The sequence below is a fragment of the Aristolochia californica genome, unplaced genomic scaffold (genome assembly GCF_029961685.1).
Source record: "Aristolochia californica isolate CCGP_79_NKW_82.1479 unplaced genomic scaffold, dmAriCali1.0.hap1 SCAF_12, whole genome shotgun sequence".
NCBI classification, from domain to species: domain Eukaryota; kingdom Viridiplantae; phylum Streptophyta; class Magnoliopsida; order Piperales; family Aristolochiaceae; genus Aristolochia; species Aristolochia californica.
The window spans coordinates 27,165,102-27,182,295 of NW_027181793.1; the positions used below are offsets into that span (position 1 = coordinate 27,165,102).

The 17,194-nt window shown below is 38.4% G+C and overlaps 4 protein-coding genes across 7 annotated transcripts in view; 3 read left to right on the top strand and 1 right to left on the bottom strand.

Annotated features, from left to right (window-relative positions):
• The window catches only part of LOC137947035 (endoribonuclease Dicer homolog 4-like), a 68,408-nt gene extending 61,357 nt beyond the window's left edge, over nucleotides 1-7,051 (top strand). For both annotated transcript variants that reach the window (XM_068793326.1, XM_068793327.1), the window contains 4 exons: nucleotides 963-1,292; nucleotides 5,447-5,741; nucleotides 5,827-5,941; nucleotides 6,569-7,051. In XM_068793326.1, coding sequence (XP_068649427.1) covers nucleotides 963-1,292; nucleotides 5,447-5,741; nucleotides 5,827-5,941; nucleotides 6,569-6,713 — 885 coding nt within the window. In that variant the 3' untranslated portion in view covers nucleotides 6,714-7,051. The remainder of the gene's footprint in view (nucleotides 1-962; nucleotides 1,293-5,446; nucleotides 5,742-5,826; nucleotides 5,942-6,568) is intronic.
• A 397-nt stretch (nucleotides 7,052-7,448) lies between these two features.
• LOC137947036 (ribonuclease 3-like protein 1) lies at nucleotides 7,449-9,275 on the top strand. 3 transcript variants are annotated; one of them, XM_068793329.1, is made up of 4 exons: nucleotides 7,449-7,850; nucleotides 8,239-8,389; nucleotides 8,474-8,585; nucleotides 8,766-9,275. In XM_068793329.1, exons 1-4 carry the CDS (start codon nucleotides 7,800-7,802, stop codon nucleotides 8,905-8,907), a joined length of 456 nt encoding a protein of 151 aa, XP_068649430.1. In that variant the 5' UTR covers nucleotides 7,449-7,799; the 3' UTR covers nucleotides 8,908-9,275. The 3 variants fall into 3 exon arrangements, with proteins under 3 accessions (XP_068649430.1, XP_068649431.1, XP_068649429.1); XM_068793330.1 differs by having other exon boundaries at nucleotides 7,450-7,850; nucleotides 8,207-8,389; XM_068793328.1 differs by having other exon boundaries at nucleotides 7,791-7,850; nucleotides 8,156-8,389.
• Nucleotides 9,276-10,570: 1,295 nt separating this feature from the next.
• On the top strand, nucleotides 10,571-13,647 carry LOC137946433 (uncharacterized). The gene is made up of 8 exons (XM_068792716.1): nucleotides 10,571-10,686; nucleotides 10,978-11,086; nucleotides 11,276-11,405; nucleotides 12,020-12,071; nucleotides 12,161-12,307; nucleotides 12,396-12,507; nucleotides 12,750-12,876; nucleotides 13,044-13,647. The coding sequence occupies exons 1-8, from the start codon at nucleotides 10,660-10,662 to the stop codon at nucleotides 13,492-13,494; spliced, it is 1,155 nt and encodes a 384-aa protein (XP_068648817.1). The 5' UTR covers nucleotides 10,571-10,659; the 3' UTR covers nucleotides 13,495-13,647.
• Nucleotides 13,576-16,934, bottom strand: LOC137946432 (uncharacterized). Its single transcript, XM_068792715.1, has 5 exons — nucleotides 16,782-16,934; nucleotides 16,136-16,712; nucleotides 14,525-14,931; nucleotides 14,341-14,439; nucleotides 13,576-14,047 (listed from the first exon to the last, which is right to left on the bottom strand). The coding sequence occupies exons 1-5, from the start codon at nucleotides 16,910-16,912 to the stop codon at nucleotides 13,837-13,839; spliced, it is 1,425 nt and encodes a 474-aa protein (XP_068648816.1). The 5' UTR covers nucleotides 16,913-16,934; the 3' UTR covers nucleotides 13,576-13,836.
• Between the last annotated feature and the right edge of the window lie 260 nt (nucleotides 16,935-17,194).

The following is a 17,194-nucleotide window of genomic DNA, read 5'->3' on the forward strand; positions in this document are numbered from 1 at the left end:
TCCCTCAGTGGGATTTTATACTTCCCTTTTCCCTTTGTGTCTCATTTTCACTTTACAATTGTTAGGAATTTTTCTAGTTTTTCTTCTCTGCCCTTTTTCTTTATGATGTCAACATGGATTAAAAAGGCACCCAATTGACCAAGTTTGCACTTCAGATCTGTAGTGAAATAGAGATGCTGCAAGTTTGTATTTTAACTGGACTCTGACCTAGAAAGAATTGTTGTAATTCTACCATACGGTTTGTTAATCCAACCTGAACTTTTTTTTTTTTTTTTTGAGAAAGTGATGAATTTATTAAACAAAGAAGCAAAACGACAAACTAGGGAGGCATCCCCCTAACAAGAAGGGAATGGAGAGAGGCTCCCTGTTTAGCAAATCCAACCTAAACTTGAAAGGAATTGAGATTAGAGATGAAAAGCCAACAACTTTCTTTCAAACTTTGTAACTGATGTCACGGAGAGGTTTAAGATTAGGGTATTAAACCCAACAATCTCATATTCCCTTACAAAATGTGAATTTTGTGTTTCATTTTAAGTATCCCCTCTAAAATTACAAAGATGCCCCTTAGAACTTAATAACTACTGCACCTATCAGCTGAGAACTTAAAAACAGAAATAAAGTCATAAATAGTTATGTCAACTAAAGACAAATAATCAAAATACTCTTTTGTGCAGGAAATTAACTGCTTGCACTTGTTGGCCCGATATAAAGATCGAAGAATCTAACTTTTTATGCTTGAGAACCCACCTTCTGAACATCTTCTCGGCTTTAACTTATGAAAACTCATCTTTTCAGATTCTTCTTCAAGTTATTCAAATTGTTCATGGTCCACCTCATTTCCTTTTGACATTTCATGATCCATGTCTTACTCTTTGATTAATTTGGGACTGCATCAGTTTACTTTGTCTTATATCTTCTATATAATCATGGTTTACCTGGCTTTGTTGTTCTTATCGGTTCAGGTGCTTGGAGACTTGGTAGAATCTTGCATTGGTGCTATACTTCTCGATGCTGGGTTTGACTTAAAGTGTGTCTGGAAGATTTTGCTTGCTTTCTTGCAACATATCGAGAAATTTTCCCACAAGAAATTAAGTCCTATTCGAGAACTGAGAGAGCTTTGTCAATCTAAAAATTTTGGACTAAGTTTTCCAAGTTCTAAGAATGATAGAAATATCTTCTCTGTCAAAGCGATAGTGGAATTGAATGGGTCCAAAATAACTGGACATGCAGTTAATATAAGCAAAAAAGCTGCAGAAAGAATGGCTTCCCAAGATGTCCTCTCAAAGTTGAAGGTATAACATTTACTTACTGTGTTTCTAAGCAAAGAATATGCCCTAAAGATTGTCTGGATTCAGTAAAATTATTTGCTAGTTGTATCTCATATGCTATCCTTTTTAGTCAATTCTGGAGTCTAATTACTGCTTAATTAACTGAAGCTAATTTTGGTCTTTACAGCACCTATGAAGGGTGTAAGAAGATAAAAACCTTAGAAGAGAAAGAGCGAGAATGAAAGTAGAAGAAGAGAGTTGAAGAGAAACTCTGAATGAGCTGTGTAGGGGGTTGTGCACGACCCCCAATTCTATTTATTGAGTTGGATTTGATGAATTACAAAAATGCCTCTACATTACATGAAGTCACTTATACCCTCATATCTTCCAATCTAAACTTCCTATGAATATAAAAATTGGTACCTAGACTAAACCAAATATGCAGAATAAGATAATACAGCAATATAAAGTAACTAATCATGTAAAATAACCAAAATGCCCTTGAGCTGATTTTGCAACACTTTCCTTCAAACCAGAGCATATATATCCATGAGACTTAGCTTGTTACAGAAAATTACAAATTCGTGGTTTCCCAAAGCCTTGGTGAAAACAACTCCCGATTGATCTTCTGATCGAACATATGGAGTAATTACTTCTTTTTTATCACGGCATTTCTAATAAAATTACAATCCACCTATATGTGTTTTGTCCTCTCACGAAAAATTGGATTATTGGCAATGAATATAGCAGCCCAGTTGTCAAATAACATAGTCATGGTTCCCTTTGACAAAAATCCAACTCCTGAGATATTGGTTTCACCCACATCAGTTGGCTAATAGTATGTATCATAGCTCTGTATTCTGCTTCAGCACTATATCAGGCTACCACATTTTGCTTCTTACTTTTCCAACTAATTAAGTTGCCACCCAAAAAAAACACAATAGCATGTAGTTGATTTTATGTCTAACTTTGAGTCAGCAAAATTCGCATTAGAGAATGCTTCAATTTTTTAAATGACCATTGTTTTTTTAAAAAAGAGACCTTTCCCTTGTGCTCCTTTAAAGTATTTCAAAATTCTCTGTGCCACTTCTAGGTGGACCTTCTGTGGGTGTTCTATGTAATATGGTTTACCACACTCACTGCAAATGATATATCATGTCTTGTGACTGTTATATATATGAGTTTGCCAACTAGCCTCTTGTACATTGTTTTATCATTCAATTTTGTGCTCTAATCATCATGGAGGTTATGCCCAACTTCTATCGGTGTATCTACCGGTTTTGCTTCCAATAAACCATATTCATGTAACATGTTTGTTATATACTTCCATTGAGATAACACAAGTCCTTCCTTACTTCTTGCTACTTCAATCTCCAAAAAATATTTCAATGCCCCCAAGGCTTTAGTTTGGAAGCGAGTGGCTAGTAGAGTTTTAAGTTCTTCAATGCCAGAGGTATCATTGCCAGACTATAATATCATCCACATATACTAGTAAGACTATAACTCAAGAAGTCATCTGCATTACAAACAAAGATTACAGTAGCTTCTAGAAAACCCATAGACATCGCTATTTGCTAAAATTTTCAAACTAGACATGAGGGCTTTGTTTCAAGCCATAGATTGTTTTCTTGAGTTTACATATTGTCTGTATCTCCCCCTGAGCAATATACTCTAGAAGTTGTTCCTTATATATTTCTTCTTTAAGGTCACCATACAAGAAAGCATTTTTTATGTCTAACTGGCATCAGGACCACCCCTGATTAACAACAATAGATACCAGAATAATGACAATCAAGCAACTAGAGAAAAAGTTTCAAAGACATCTACTCCATAAGTTTGTGTGTATCCTTTTGCCACTAGACGAGCCTTATATCTCTCAACAAATCCATCAACTTTGTACTTCACTATATACAGCTACCTATAGCCAACAATTGTAACACCTAAAGGTACATAATTGCAAGTCCCTCGGTCTAATCAAATTTCCATCTCGGCATCCATGGCTTGCCTTCATTGTGGGGAACACATAGCATCATATACTGAAGAAATAATAGTGCAAGCAAAGATAGATAGTGCAAACTTTCTGCAGTTATCAGACAGAGAGTTATATTAAACAAAATGAGACAACGGATGACAAGTACCTTTCCTGATACCCTTCCTTAAAGCCATTGGTAAGTGTAGCTCACTTGCCTTTGGATCCTAAGACAAAGTTGAGTCATTGCTTGGCATGAGAGAAGAGGTCGTAGGCTGAAAAGGAAGCACCTATCGACGTTGATACACTTGCAGTGGTTTCTAAACAGTGACACTTGGTGAAGATCCAATACACTCATCAATTGGAAGATGAATAACCAAGCCTGGGACTGGGGAAGGAGGCAACATATCAACTGAAGTAGTCGACTCAAAGAATGGAGTATCCTTAAAGAATGTGACATCAGCTGATACAAATGTTTTTCTAGTGGATAGACAAAAACATTTGTACCCCTTTGTGTGCGACAATACCTAGGAAAACACACTTGACTCTCGAGGAGACACTTGACTCTATTAAATGCTTTGGAAAGTGATGGAATGTCATATGGGGCGAGTAACTGAGCTCAAACTACATCTAACTCGAGACCCAAACTATCCAGGAATTTTGTTACATGCATCTGCAATGTTTCCTAAGCTCTTTTTCATCTTTTGGTGAATAGACGAAAAATGCTAATCTTCTGCAAAATACTCTCCAATGAACTATAGTAATCAATTTACTGTTTGTTCACCTCTCTTAAGGCTAAATAATTTTGCATACAATTCATAGACTCTAGAGAGATTACTCTCCTATGCATATAAAGCTTCAAGAGACGTCCATATTTCCTTGGCAGTTTCACAAATCATGATCTAATTTCTCAGCTTAGAGTTCACGCCATTAAATAACCAAATCATGACTTGGCTATCCTCTGCTTCACAATCATTTATCGTAGAAAATGGTGGATTATCTTTAATAAATTTAGATTTCTGTTTAGCCTTGATAATAATGTTTTTACCTTCCAAACTCCCAAACTCTTTTGTAGGAGTAACTATCTCACTAAAATCAGTCATAGTTTATGAAAACAACAATGATAGACAGCAATTACAGCTTGATGCATGCATAGGCAATGTAGGCTCTACTTCAACAAGTAATAAAACACTTCCAATTCAAGCACAATCATCCAAATTCAATCTCAATAAGACCAATTGACACCATAAACAAGTGAAATTTCTCAAAGAATTGGTTGATGTTAATATTCCTGTAGATGACGATGCAAGCATCAAACAGAGGATTGGAATCTTGTGCGCACTTCAACTCCCAAGGCACCACCCTCTAGGGATACATATTTTTTTTTAAACAAGGGATACGTATTAAACATATAACTGCACAATTGGTAATACAAGTCATCAACCCGAGGGTTATGACACAAAAAAATTAGAAAACTCTAACCTTTACTCCATTCAGTAGTGAATTTGAAAATTCCCTTTTACTGGAATGTGGAGACATTAGAAAAAGAGGAACGTTGTGTTTAAAGAGCTATGAGTTCGGGCCTTATTGCTCTGATACCTTGTGAAAAGATATAAAATAGGAGAAGAGAAGAAGAAGAAAAGGGATGGAGAGAGATGAGGGAAAGAGAGTTCTTTGAATGGCACTTGATGGGGGCAAAAATTCGATTTCCTTTTCTTTTTATTTTTCACTTAAGTGACTTAATGTCCATTTATATAACACTACCCCTTATGACTCAGCGCTCTCTATCTCAATACACATCTGAGCAACGTGTTATTTGGACCATAGACTCCTATCAATCGCCTGATTTCTCTGTCACTCTTGCATACTCAAACAAAATATGTCAGATGACCAAAGTACTCCTGTTTGATATTTAACAAATCAATTAGTTATGTTTATTACATTGCACTGGTTCAATTTGTTATTGAGTCTGTATAGACCTGAAAACTGACAACGTGAAGGTCTTTACAACTGATACATAATTTCATGTTCATAATCCAATTATATGGTGTCCCTTTCTGTGGAGGCCAGAAGCAAGTCAAGAATTCCAGTGTTGTCCTTTCTTTAACCATGCTGTGTCAAGATTAACTAGACGTAAAACAGGAAAGATGAGATCATGTTTCTTGTCCTTTCACCCCTGTTATAGTCCATTTCTTAAATCTATATGCAGGCTCAAGGTTATAGTTATGAAGTTAAATCACTGGAGGAGATTGTACAAAGTAGTCGCAGGGAGGAGGCAGTACTCATTGGCTATGATGAAACACCAATAAAAGTTGATGCAACTGACCTTATTCAGTTGCGTCAGTTAGAAGCAGCTTCCTCATCGTCTGGAGATGACTTGATTACTACAAGTAAGGCTGTTGGTAATGGATTAACTAATGAATCAAAAACGTTTGAAAGGGATAAGGGTCAATCTTTTGAGACCAGCAGCTTGAGACTATACCGTGATTGCCTTCAAACTGCAGGTAAAGCTGTGAGCATTTGAAATTTTGCATTTTGTGTTGGCAATTATAGCACATATTAACTTCTTGTTTTGAATGATTGATATAGTTGCCCCACAGCACGGTTCTGCAAAGTCTCATCTGTATGAGATGTGTTCAGCCAATTTGTGGAACCCTCCTTACTTTGAATGTTTCAAAGATGAAGGGGCTCCTCATATGAAATCGTAAGTTATCTATATCTCAATAGTTTGTTCTCATTAAACAGCAACTTGTTTCTATGCATCTCATGTTTAAAAATGTGGACGGGTTATAAAAATGTATTGCCATTCTATGGCCGTATGCATGTGCACATGTCTCAGGCTAGCTGTTTGAGGCAGAGTAGTTATGCGACAATGATATAACTTTAGGTCTGGAACGCCCTGCATAATAGTTGAAAAAGGTCTCCTAACTTTAGCTACTCATTATGAGAGGAATCAACCCTACTGAGCTTGATACTATTGCAAATTCTGGCCCAGATTTGTTTCGGCCATGTGACCCATGCATTTGTTCTTTGTGGCCTACGATTATGCTATAACATATGCTCTCCACGTCTTAGGTTGTATTTAGACCTGGATGTGAGGAAGAGTATTGGAGGGTAAAAAGGTTCAATATCTGTTTGAGGTTGAAAGATATTACAATTATTAGTTGAAAAGTTGCCTCTTAATCTCTTGATATATGGTTGGGACCATTTAGTTCAACGTAACAAAAAATGGATAACTGTTGGATCAAATTCTATTTTAAGTTCCATTGTTTATAATGGAGGATGGAAAATGAAACACAACTTTCTTCTCAAACTTGATTCTTCTGGACAGTTTTACATACAAGGTCGTTATAAAAGTTGGACAAATGGATCCCACTGTTTTGGAGGGCTTTGGTGAGCCTCGTTTGAACAAGAAGGCTGCAATGGAGCATGCGGCAGAGGGAGCATTGTGGTATCTCCGGCATCTTGGTTATTAATATTTGTGGCAAGTCTTCATTAGTCTTCATTCACATTAAATATTCTGTCAGTTGCTTTTGGTATTTAACCTGTTTATAGTCGTTAATGTTGTGCCATCGCTAGGAAAAAGTGTACGAGTGTATGTGTTTTGTAAACAAGGTGGGTTGTAAATTACAAAGTGATTGGTCCAGACTGTTATCATTTATCCTTTGGGATAGGAACAGGATCACATTATTAGATGATCCATAATATGGGCAATGTATAGCTGGGGGAGAAAATTATTCATATCATTGTAAATTGGCCAGCTTATTAGTGTGGCTACTCATATTTCTCAAGAATTGTTTGTTTTTTGCTTGAATCAATAATCTTAATCACTGGGTGGTCAGACCCATTCTCAGGTGCTGTAGTTATCTTCTAGAACTATGAATACTTCCCAGTTCCCACCAACAAAGAGCTCAAATGGCCGTTTTTACTCAAAACCCCGCTGGTTGAATTGGCTGGTCTGGTTCCATGACCCATACCGCCTACCTAGTTAGCTTCAGTAATACACTAAATAATTGGTCGTACTGCATTTAACCATTGTTTTGTAAATAGAATGTGGAAGTCACCAACGGTGAGAGTGTTGAATGTCTTCTTGATATAGACTTTAACGGTTCATTGAGAGGGTCAAAAAGGCTCCTGCGACAAAGCGGGCAAGAATCTAAAAACAAATCACCTCTGTCCAACAGGATTATACAGCTACAAAATTTTCTAATTTATTAGGTTTTCGCAAAAATACGGAGAGCTCTCGTACCGCCAATTCGAACCCTATCTGCAAACAGCCCTGATGCGCTGACACTGACATAGCCTGGTTATTTGGTTAAGCTTTCAAGCAGCTTTGGTCATCCACATGAAATATACAATCTCGACTACCGATGATCGAATATTTAAGACATGTAGAATCTCCACACCGCCGGAACGACGGCACGTTACCCCTTTTTTGTGATACGATTCACGAAGCTCCGTTATAAAGCTGCAGATTTTTACTCCCCTCCTGACCCTGCTGCGAATCTTTGCGTGTGTCAGCAGTTTTGCATCTTTTTCACTTCTTGCAGCCGTTTCATTTCATGGCGGAAAGCCGTGACAACGCGAGAGGCAATATTTCAGTAAGCAAAGGGGTAAGATATATTTTCTGATTCGTCATGTCTCGTGGAGGGACTACTAGATCTGTTTCATCTGTTTTTCTTTTTTCTAAGATTTTGTGAGCTATTAACTATATTAATGATCTCCTAAAATTTTCTGCTATCTGGCGGTATTGTTAGTAATCGATTGCCCGAATGGAACCCTGTGTTCTCCACGTTACAGGGCGTCCTGAATCCCTAGTATCATTTGGTAATCACGAGTTTGGGCATAAAGATTTAGCCAAATCTTTAAAAAAAAAACGAACTAAGCTTTTGAATATATCTTATCTGTTTGGAAGTAGACTTTGAATTGTAATCGTAAATGAGAGTTGTGATCGAATGCCAAATGGAAGGCAACACTACTGAGATCATTCAAGTGGAACAGCCAACATTTTCAGAAATAGAAGAGCCCTTCCATCCGATGGGGTCGTCAGGGAACACGCTGACAGAAAGCCCGCATCACCTCTGGGGCCCGGGAGGCGTGCATATTGAGATTGTTGAACTTAGTCAGCTCAGGACTCTCCTGCCGCTTCAAGGTATGCTTAAAATTTCTCGTTAAGGTTGAGAAAATATGGCGAGTTTGAAAGATTTAAGAGGATTTTACTTTCATTTTCATTTAGATATCCCTGGTAAAACTGCAAAGATGCGATTGTATGAGGTCTGTACTGCCTACTGCTGGAACCGTCCGTCCTTCCACTGCTGCAAGGAGGAAGGACCAGGCCACTCGAGACTGTGAGTTCACTTGAATATTGACTAACTAACGATATTTCCTGGTTAGCCTGTGCTCATTTGTTCCTTGTAAATCGGAGAAAAGCCTCAGGAAGGAAGTATGGCTTTTCAAAACATACTAGCCAAAGAATGGGCTTTTCTGTAAGCTTCAGGTAGCGAGAAACTGATTTTGATTTCTTGCAGCTTTACTTACAAAGTCATTGTCGAAGCCAAAGACGCCCAAATCATTCTTGAATGCTACAGCGAACCCAAATCAAAGAAGAAAGCTGCAGAAGAGCATGCCGCGGAGGGAGCATTGTGGTACCTCCGGCACATTGGATACTAGGTAGAAAACTTTTAACTGGAGTGGTTTAATGTTCTCAGCACAATTATATGAAGTCTCCACCATGGTATTGTCCTTGAGTGCAAGTTCTTACCAGCTGATGATCTCTACCTTCCTAGAAATCTAGTGGCTGGTGAAGCAATGTTTGGTTGATATTTACGAGAATATGCAACAGCCGTTATCCATTTCTGTACCAAAAAATCTTTGTGATAGACTGATATTAATTTGAATATCTGAAGTCTGAAGCCATTTGTGTTAAACATTTCTGAAGGCAGCTTTTTCTCTGTGGTTAAGAAGTGAAATCTAACTCTTGACCTTAAACTTGGAAGACCTTTCAAATTGGTAATAATATATGCTTACCCTTGTGGGGATGTCGAGGAATTTGTGACTTACTTTCTTATTTATTGCTCAATTAGCTTTAATGTTGCAAAACAGTGAAGATTTGATGGTGCTTGTTTTACTTCTCACTCTGGCCTGTGGAAACTTTTGATTAAAAAAATAAAAATGGATGTCTGTTTGAAAAAAACAATAGAATTTGACCATTATTATTCCAAAAATAGTTAGTGAAAATAAGATAATAATCAAATTCTTATTTATTTATTTTTCCCATTGAGTTTTTAACGGTCCCTAAAGACCGTTGTCAAATAAAGTTGCTTCACTAGGAGCAATTACCAGGCACAGTTGGAGGATAGTGGCTGGTTTTCAAATTTCTGGCATTGGTGTAGGGGTGCCTTTGTATTCATCTATATTGCAATTCTTTCTCTCAAGTCTTGTTGGTGAGGATTGTCTTGTGCTGGTGAGAGGTTCATTCTCTAGGTGCTCTTCTCCTCCTTGTCAACTCTGTAAGATCATTGTGCAATTAACTAAATAATGCATCCGTTATTTGTATATTATTCATCAAAACTCAACTAGTTCAGTTGTTTTGTTGGTCGGTTTTCTTAAGTCTATCAGTGGCTTTTGGAAGTAAAAAACAGGATAATGTCTTTTCCTCTTACCTTTGCAATTTTATCAATTTTTATGCTACCTTTGTGCTTGGTTAAATTCTGCAATCTAAAAACCCAACCCTAAACCCTAAACCCTAAACCCTAAACCCTAAACACCTTATACAAGACCTAATACACTTAACCGTCACATATGACTCGTGACTCAGCGGAGAGGCTTTCGAAGCAGATCCAACACAGTGTGATGCATTTCTATCTTTAGTCTAATTATCCTTTTATTTATTATTTCAATTATGTTTGGTGTACCATTTCGTTTATATTATATTATTTATTATTTAAAATAAAAAATTATTAAATTACCCTCATTATAACAAGGTAATTACGTAATTCGATTTCTTCTAATAAACCAGGTAATGGGATAAAATCATCCGATTACCTGATAAATAAAATTTTATTTTACTGTTGTATTTTATTTTAAAAATAATAAACAAAAATAAGTGAAAGCTGAAAGGATAATAAGAGTTGCATGGACGGCTCAGATTACGCTATGTTGCCTATCTCTAAAAGGCAAGTCGAATACTCTACCGGCGGCTCTGGTTCCAACCGAAGAGCAGCAGAAATGGAATCCGCTGCCGGCGTTCTCCCATGTTTGGACGGCAAGAAGCTGCTAGTAGAACAAATACGTAACCCTATCCCTCATCGCTACGGGTCTGGAATAGCCACGAAGAGGATCGCTGTAAGAGCTCTTTCCTCTTATTGCTCTTCCACTTCACAGCCTCGCAAATGTGCAATTCTGGGAGCCGGTTTTGCCGGAATGTCAGTCGCTTGGCACCTCTTGAAGGTCAGTTCACCACCCTCTATACCGTGGTGCTTATTCTGGTTCAACTGTAGCTTGACGAAGTGTCAACTTGAACCCAATTGATGCATTATATCTTTGTCGTCCTTCTCTCGCTGTCTGGATTCTTCTACTTCCCTCTTTAGGTTTGTCCATTCGAGAATTCATGTTGTAAAATTCATTGACACTGCACTCTTGATGTTCTTCGATGCTTTCGCTGCTTTTATTTTCTGAAATTTAATGGTTTCCAATAGCTCTTAAATGGTCATTAACTATTGAAAGGATGTTGTGTTGCAGGATAGCCCGAAAGAGTCTAATTTATGCGTTGATATTTATGACGAAATCGGCATAGGCGGTGGTGCGTCTGGTGTTGCTGGAGGACTGCTGCATCCTTACTCACCTAAAGGTTCCGGTTCTCTACTTCTCGTTTAGGGTATGACCGGGCAGAATCTAGGCATATTGTTCTTCTCTTTTGTAACAGTTTTGGTGTCTTTATCTCTTCTCTACTCAGCTATTTGGTCCCGTCCTCTTCGATCTGGGAATTCTGGAGTAGGTGATGTTTTCTGATGATATTGCCCTCGTACAAACCTTGCAGCTAAGCTTCTTTGGAAAGCAGCAGAGTGTTGGAAAGAGTGTCAAAAGTTGCTTGTGATCGCGGAAGCTGCTGAGAATGCAAGAGCCCTAGATTCAGAAACAACATCTGAGAAAAGACTGGTGTGGAGAAGGTTCATTTTCTCACTTTTCTCACCAGATTGATACATAGTTATACTCTCATTGGTGTTCTTCTAGCAAGCAAGAAAATAAAGAGCTCTGACCACCTTTGCTTTTAATTTTAATCACTTTTTCCCATCTGCGGAATAAATTTATAGTATAAGAGGAAAAGTTGAGGATGAGCTCATCAAGCTAATATAACTTCAGATTGTGGAATCGATACTTTTTATGTTAAAACTAGACGTGTTTGTCTGTGGCTCTGTGCAAACTATTAATCATCTTCGTATGGGTAAGTGATTAAAGTTAAGATATCGCTGATTCAGTCATGGATTTTGTTAATTGTTTCTTTAGTAAAACATTGAACTTCATTATTATTATTATGAAGAAAAAAGGCTTCCTAAACACCTTTTTGAGTTGATCTTTTAAACAACTTTTAGAGGGACTGGGAAAAATCACTGAAATTACTGACAAGGAATTTTACTTACTGATACCATCTTTTGATCTGAAAAAGGGAAGTAACAAAACTTGATGGATCCATGCTTAGACAAGCTCCATATGAACTTTAGTTTTTACTCCTAGAAATTTTTATGGTACTTCTAACTGCTTTAAAATTTTAATAACTCTGCAGAGGCATCATAAAACCAGTAACAGCTGCAAAGAATGTTGATATATTCAAGAAGGTAGTAGGGACAACTTTTCTAGACTTAGTTGATATGTACCATTATTTAAACAGTAATTTTGTTTGACCCTGATTGTGTCCTGTAACCAGAATGCTCAGAACAGCCTTGGGAGTTGTAGACTGGAATATATGAATACAGATGCTGCCCAAAATCTTGTATCAGATCTTTGTGTACCTTTTGACTCTGCAGTATATATGCCCCAAGCCATGAATGTCCATCCCAAGAATTATCTCCAGGTTGACTACTCTGTTTTTGTTCCCCTTATTCCACTCTGCTGCTTTTGCTCATTAAGGGTTATCTCGTTCATATTTTGTCATTTTACAGGCACTTTTTTTAGCATGTCAAAACCATGTCCAAGAACTATCAGCATTAGGATACGGAGGGAAGGAAATACATGTATACAAGGAGACTATTGATGACCTTTTCCTATTAGCAGGTGATGTCGATAGGAACTGCACTTCCAAATTAATATTTAATGAGCTTGTAAGGTTTCTAAATATTGGCAAGCAACTAAGAATATGCGAAGTTGTATTGAACATTAAATGGTTATGTGTGTGGAATAAAAGTCACATGTAGGATGCTGATTTTTATATTGAAAAATGAAATTTGGAGAAAAAAGGACAAAGAAATTTGGATTTTTTGTCCGTTAGTTGCTAACCTTCTGACTTGTTACTGCAGGAGATTATGATGTGGTAGTATTATGTTTAGGTGCCAAAGCAAATATGCTGCCAGAGCTTCAGGGTAAGCTTCCTTTGCGGTTATGCAGAGGTGTAGTTGCACACTTAGAGTTGCCAAAAGATAAAGGGTTAGCTCTTCCATTTGCCTGTGCTGATTTTGAAAAGCTTTCTTGAGGGATTAGTGTGCTCTGTGTTAGTTTTATTTTATGAAGCCTGCAGATCAACTAATCGATAGTATTTGTTTCACTTGGGGTCTTTCTCATTCCATGTTTTCTCCTCAAATTGTCTTTTGTAGTGGAGAATACTCAGATGACAGTCCTTCAATCTTGTCAGATGCCTGGGTTGCAGCCCAGGGCACACGAAATCTTATCATGGGCTCAACATGGGATTGGGGTTCAAATAACTCTTCACAAATTGTCTCTGCAGAAGAAGTTTCAATGGCCATGGACGAGCTTATAACAAAGATGTCTGCTGTCTATCCCAGCATAAGAAATTGGACTTTAACTGATGCCAGGGCAGGACTGAGGGCAATGCCACCCTTGACACCGCTGGGGTCTCTGCCAATTCTTGGCTGCTTGGATGGATTTGTGCCTAGAGCGGAAAACTGCAAGTACTGGATTGTTGGTGGGCTTGGCTCTCGTGGGTTACTTTATCATGGTTGGCTAGGAAAGCTTATGGCCAATGCTATTCTCTTATCTACCGAAGCAGCACTTCCTCTTGAACTGATATCATGGAAGAAAAAGTAATGGAAAATAATCTTGTTATATCGTGTATATCAACCAAGAATATTAGGATTAGTAATACAAATGTTTTTTGGATTCATTGATTCTTGCTTCATCACTGAGGTTGCAAAAGGATTTGTTGAGAACAATCTGAAAGCTCAATAAAGTATCTGGATTCTTTTCCAAAAACATGATTGAAAGATTTGCAACTTTTACACAAAATTTTAGCTACTGACAGGCCTTCGATAAGGATATACGAGGCTTTTTTACATCCTGACAGCGCCATGAAGTCGGTCTTACAGAAGATCGTAGCAACTGATATACACTTTTTTTTTTTACATCCTGAGAGTCCCCATGAAGTTGTCTTTACCCTGACATCCACATATATACCTGCCCTCCGGCAGTTGCTCCAGCCAGAGCCCCGATCATAAACGGGTGAACAGCAAAACGGCAGGGAATTGCAGTCATATGAGAACTCACTAGACTGGTTGTCGTTCTGTCTAAGGTGGAAACCACATCGACCGCCCTTTTCATGTTACCCAGGAAAAGATACGAATCATCCCATCCCCAAATGGCTCTGGAACACCAAAAAACGCAAGAAAATACCACGACAGTTCAGTAATAAGATATGGTACTCGAAGAGCATATTACTGAATCTATGTCAAACCAGTTAGACTCAAAAAAGATTATATTAAAATATCCAGTGATCAAAAACTTCATTAAAAGGGAAATTAAAGAAATGGAAAGTTCTGCAATTCGAAAACAAACTATAATTATCATATGCAAACCTACGCCCCACAGAACTTCCATCAACAATACGAGGAGAGATATCATAAATAACACCTTTGTTTCCCAGTTGAAAATAAGTACCTGAAGGAAGAGATCCATCTATTTGTCTGATTATAGTGGCTAATCATGGAGGTATCAGCAAAATCAACACCACTGACTAATCCAATTGTGTTGTCCATACTGCAGTCAAACATTTACACATTTAGTGAGACCATAACATCAATTTGTCAAATATTAATTAAATTCATGTCATCTTATGACCAACCTTGTTGTTGCAAGATAACTTCCAGTGGGTGAGAAATAAGCAGAATGAACAGCCTTTTTATGAGTAACAGTACTGACACTTTTTGGTGCACTCTTCTTCATGCTTCTCAAGTCCCAAATGCAGACTGTTCCATCTGTTGAACTTGTAGCTATCAAATTTGTGTTAGCAGGGTTGAAATCTATAGAATTGATCCTTTCCCTGTGCAAGGAAAATGAGGTTGAAGCCTTCCTTGTCCTCAAATCCCAAATATTAAATCTGCCTTTGCCCTCACTAAAATATAAGCATCCTGTCTCTTCGGGTTGTTGAGAAAGAGAGAAAATAGCCTCATCACCGGAATAAATAACACTAAATCTTTCCTCTCCAACATCCATCAAACGTATGAATCCATCATAGCAGCTGGTAAAAATCTGCAGATATTTTTTATGCATAGACATTTTAATTTCAGTCACCAAAACTAAATTCAAATGTGAAATACACCTATTGGCTTCATCAATAGTTAAGGTTGGTTATATGAAAGCTTAAAAAGAAAAAGATGACAAATGCAAAATATCTTTTTTTCTAGAGCAATGACAGAGGGGAATTCATGAAAGAAGCCCAAGCTAAGGGGCAAAACGATACAAAGTAAGAAACCAAAAAAAAAAAAAATCCAAGGGGCTACAAATCAGAAGAAAAAGAGTAAACATTAAAATAAAGCAAGAAAAAAAAACAATAAAAGGAGGGAGGCAACAAAGCAAGTCACTGACAGATGACTCCCTCCCGAGCCATACTATAGACCACAACACTCTAAACACCTGGGAGCATGCTGCCGACATATTTAAATCTGCTAATATCCTCTATCTAATTGAAATATTGCAGAAAGCGGGCCAGAAGGGCATGCTAACTGAGACCCACCAAATAACCACAAAGGTGTCACCCTCATCAACCAAATGGGTTGAAAATCTCTTGAAGTAAAGTCTTAATCCAACCAGAAGGGCCCTGAGATAGGCCACAGTGTACTCACAATGCCCAAAGGGAGCAGAATGTACAAGGAAAACCGCCATCAATGGATCCCAAATACAAAATAGCAAAGTGATGACACCCAAACAAGCCCCCGTCTTTCTATGTTATCCCATGTGAGTTTCCTATCCCCTGTGGCTTCTATAAAACATACCAGTGGAACTTCACACGTTCCAACTAGATGAATGATGGATGAAAAGGAAGATGTACAAAGTGCAAACAACCTAATGCAAAAGGTAAAGATTTCTTCCAACTAAAAGAGCGGGAAAACACACAAACCATTTTGAAACATTTGAAGAAATTCCGAGGCACAAACTAGCCTAATGAGTATGTCTGCTAGAAGTTAGAGCCCGAGCAGGCAATATATAAAAGATGGGCAACTTGAAACGAGTAAAGCGAGCATTCTTATGAAGAAAAACGCATCTCCTTGCTGTAATCAAAATAAAAATTGCTTTCACATAAGTGCTCGGCCTGACAAGGCTAACGCTATCAATCTTGTGAGCACGATATTGACTTGAAATAGTTAGGACAGTAACTCAAACGTACAGAGAAAAAGGTGTCGCTAATCAAGCAAATCAGGTAACGAGCCAAACGAAAAATAACTGTATAAGATACCTTGCTTAGGGAAAATGGCTGAACAGAAATCCCTGAAACGGGCGCTGAATGAGGACTATACATATATATACCTTCTCCTTCTCCTTCTTTACAGTCAACATCCCAAAATCCAACATTCCCAAACTTGTCCCCGACCATTATTACCGTCCTCGCCCCGGACGGCAAGAACCTGACATTGAGTATTCTCCCCCGCACAAGCCGCGCAACGTTCTGTTCCTTCAGGGTCAACGACTCCAATTTGAAACCCGAAAACGAACCCTCTTCAGTTTGTTTGCGCCAGCAAAGCGGAGCGTTTTCTGACATACCCAGAATGGTATCCATAAGTAGACGATCGGTGGAACCACCGGAGTGCGCCTCCTGCAAAGTGAGAGGACCGGATCTGTCGATAGGAGATCTCAGAGGCGAAGACTGAGAATGAAACCTGCGAGGGGATGGAAGAAGATCATCTTCAAGACCACTGCTGGTGGAGGCATCGGGAGGAAGACCCCTAGAGCGAAGGGAACGGCGGATGACGATCGGAACCTCAACTTTGGGCTTTTTCTTCTCAAGATCAGTTTTGAAGCTTTTGATTTCAATCCTGCAAGCGGAAGAAATAAGGACAGCCTATTTCATCAATAAGAGAAAGTAAAGAGAAGGAGAGACTTACCTGGAGCGTTTGGCAGCGGAGGATAGCTCGTTTGCTTTGTGGTGGAGCTTCAGAGCTGCCATCATCTCGCCGTTGCGCCTAATGTTTTCGAGTCTCTTGCGCTCGTAGTGGGTTAGGGCTGGAGTAGCCATTGGAGAAGGAACAGGAGTTGAGAGAGGCAGCGAAACGGCGGCAGCAAATACTCGTATCAATATATAGCATGCTATTTGATTTTCATCTACGGACGCGGGAAATACAGTGAGAGGCGGGAACAATTTACACGTAGATCGTCTCTTATAAAAAAAAAAAACGTGTCGCGAAAGCATTGGCTCCGAATTGCAAACCGGAAAACATTCGACAACGCTTTCATTTCATAGCTCCGGCAGAGGATCCGCTTAAGCGATAGGTTTTTGACAAATACTTGGGCTTAAATT

Bases quoted from the DNA above. Each gene is read 5' to 3' on its own strand.
- LOC137946432 (XM_068792715.1), bottom strand. From the start codon at position 16,912: ATGGCTACTCCAGCCCTAACCCACTACGAGCGCAAGAGACTCGAAAAC. The intron at 16,713-16,781 runs GTAAGTCTCTCC...TTCCGCTTGCAG, and splicing joins TCCGCTGCCAAACGCTCCAG to GATTGAAATCAAAAGCTTCA. The intron at 14,932-16,135 runs GTATCTTATACA...AAATATCTGCAG, and splicing joins AGCCATTTTCCCTAAGCAAG to ATTTTTACCAGCTGCTATGA.
- LOC137947036 (XM_068793328.1), top strand. From the start codon at position 8,176: ATGAGAGTTGTGATCGAATGCCAAATGGAAGGCAACACTACTGAGATC. The intron at 8,390-8,473 runs GTATGCTTAAAA...ATTTTCATTTAG, and splicing joins GACTCTCCTGCCGCTTCAAG to ATATCCCTGGTAAAACTGCA. The intron at 8,586-8,765 runs GTGAGTTCACTT...GATTTCTTGCAG, and splicing joins GGACCAGGCCACTCGAGACT to CTTTACTTACAAAGTCATTG.
- LOC137946433 (XM_068792716.1), top strand. From the start codon at position 10,660: ATGTCAGTCGCTTGGCACCTCTTGAAG. The intron at 11,406-12,019 runs GTTCATTTTCTC...ATAACTCTGCAG, and splicing joins AAAAGACTGGTGTGGAGAAG to AGGCATCATAAAACCAGTAA. The intron at 12,072-12,160 runs GTAGTAGGGACA...TCCTGTAACCAG, and splicing joins ATGTTGATATATTCAAGAAG to AATGCTCAGAACAGCCTTGG.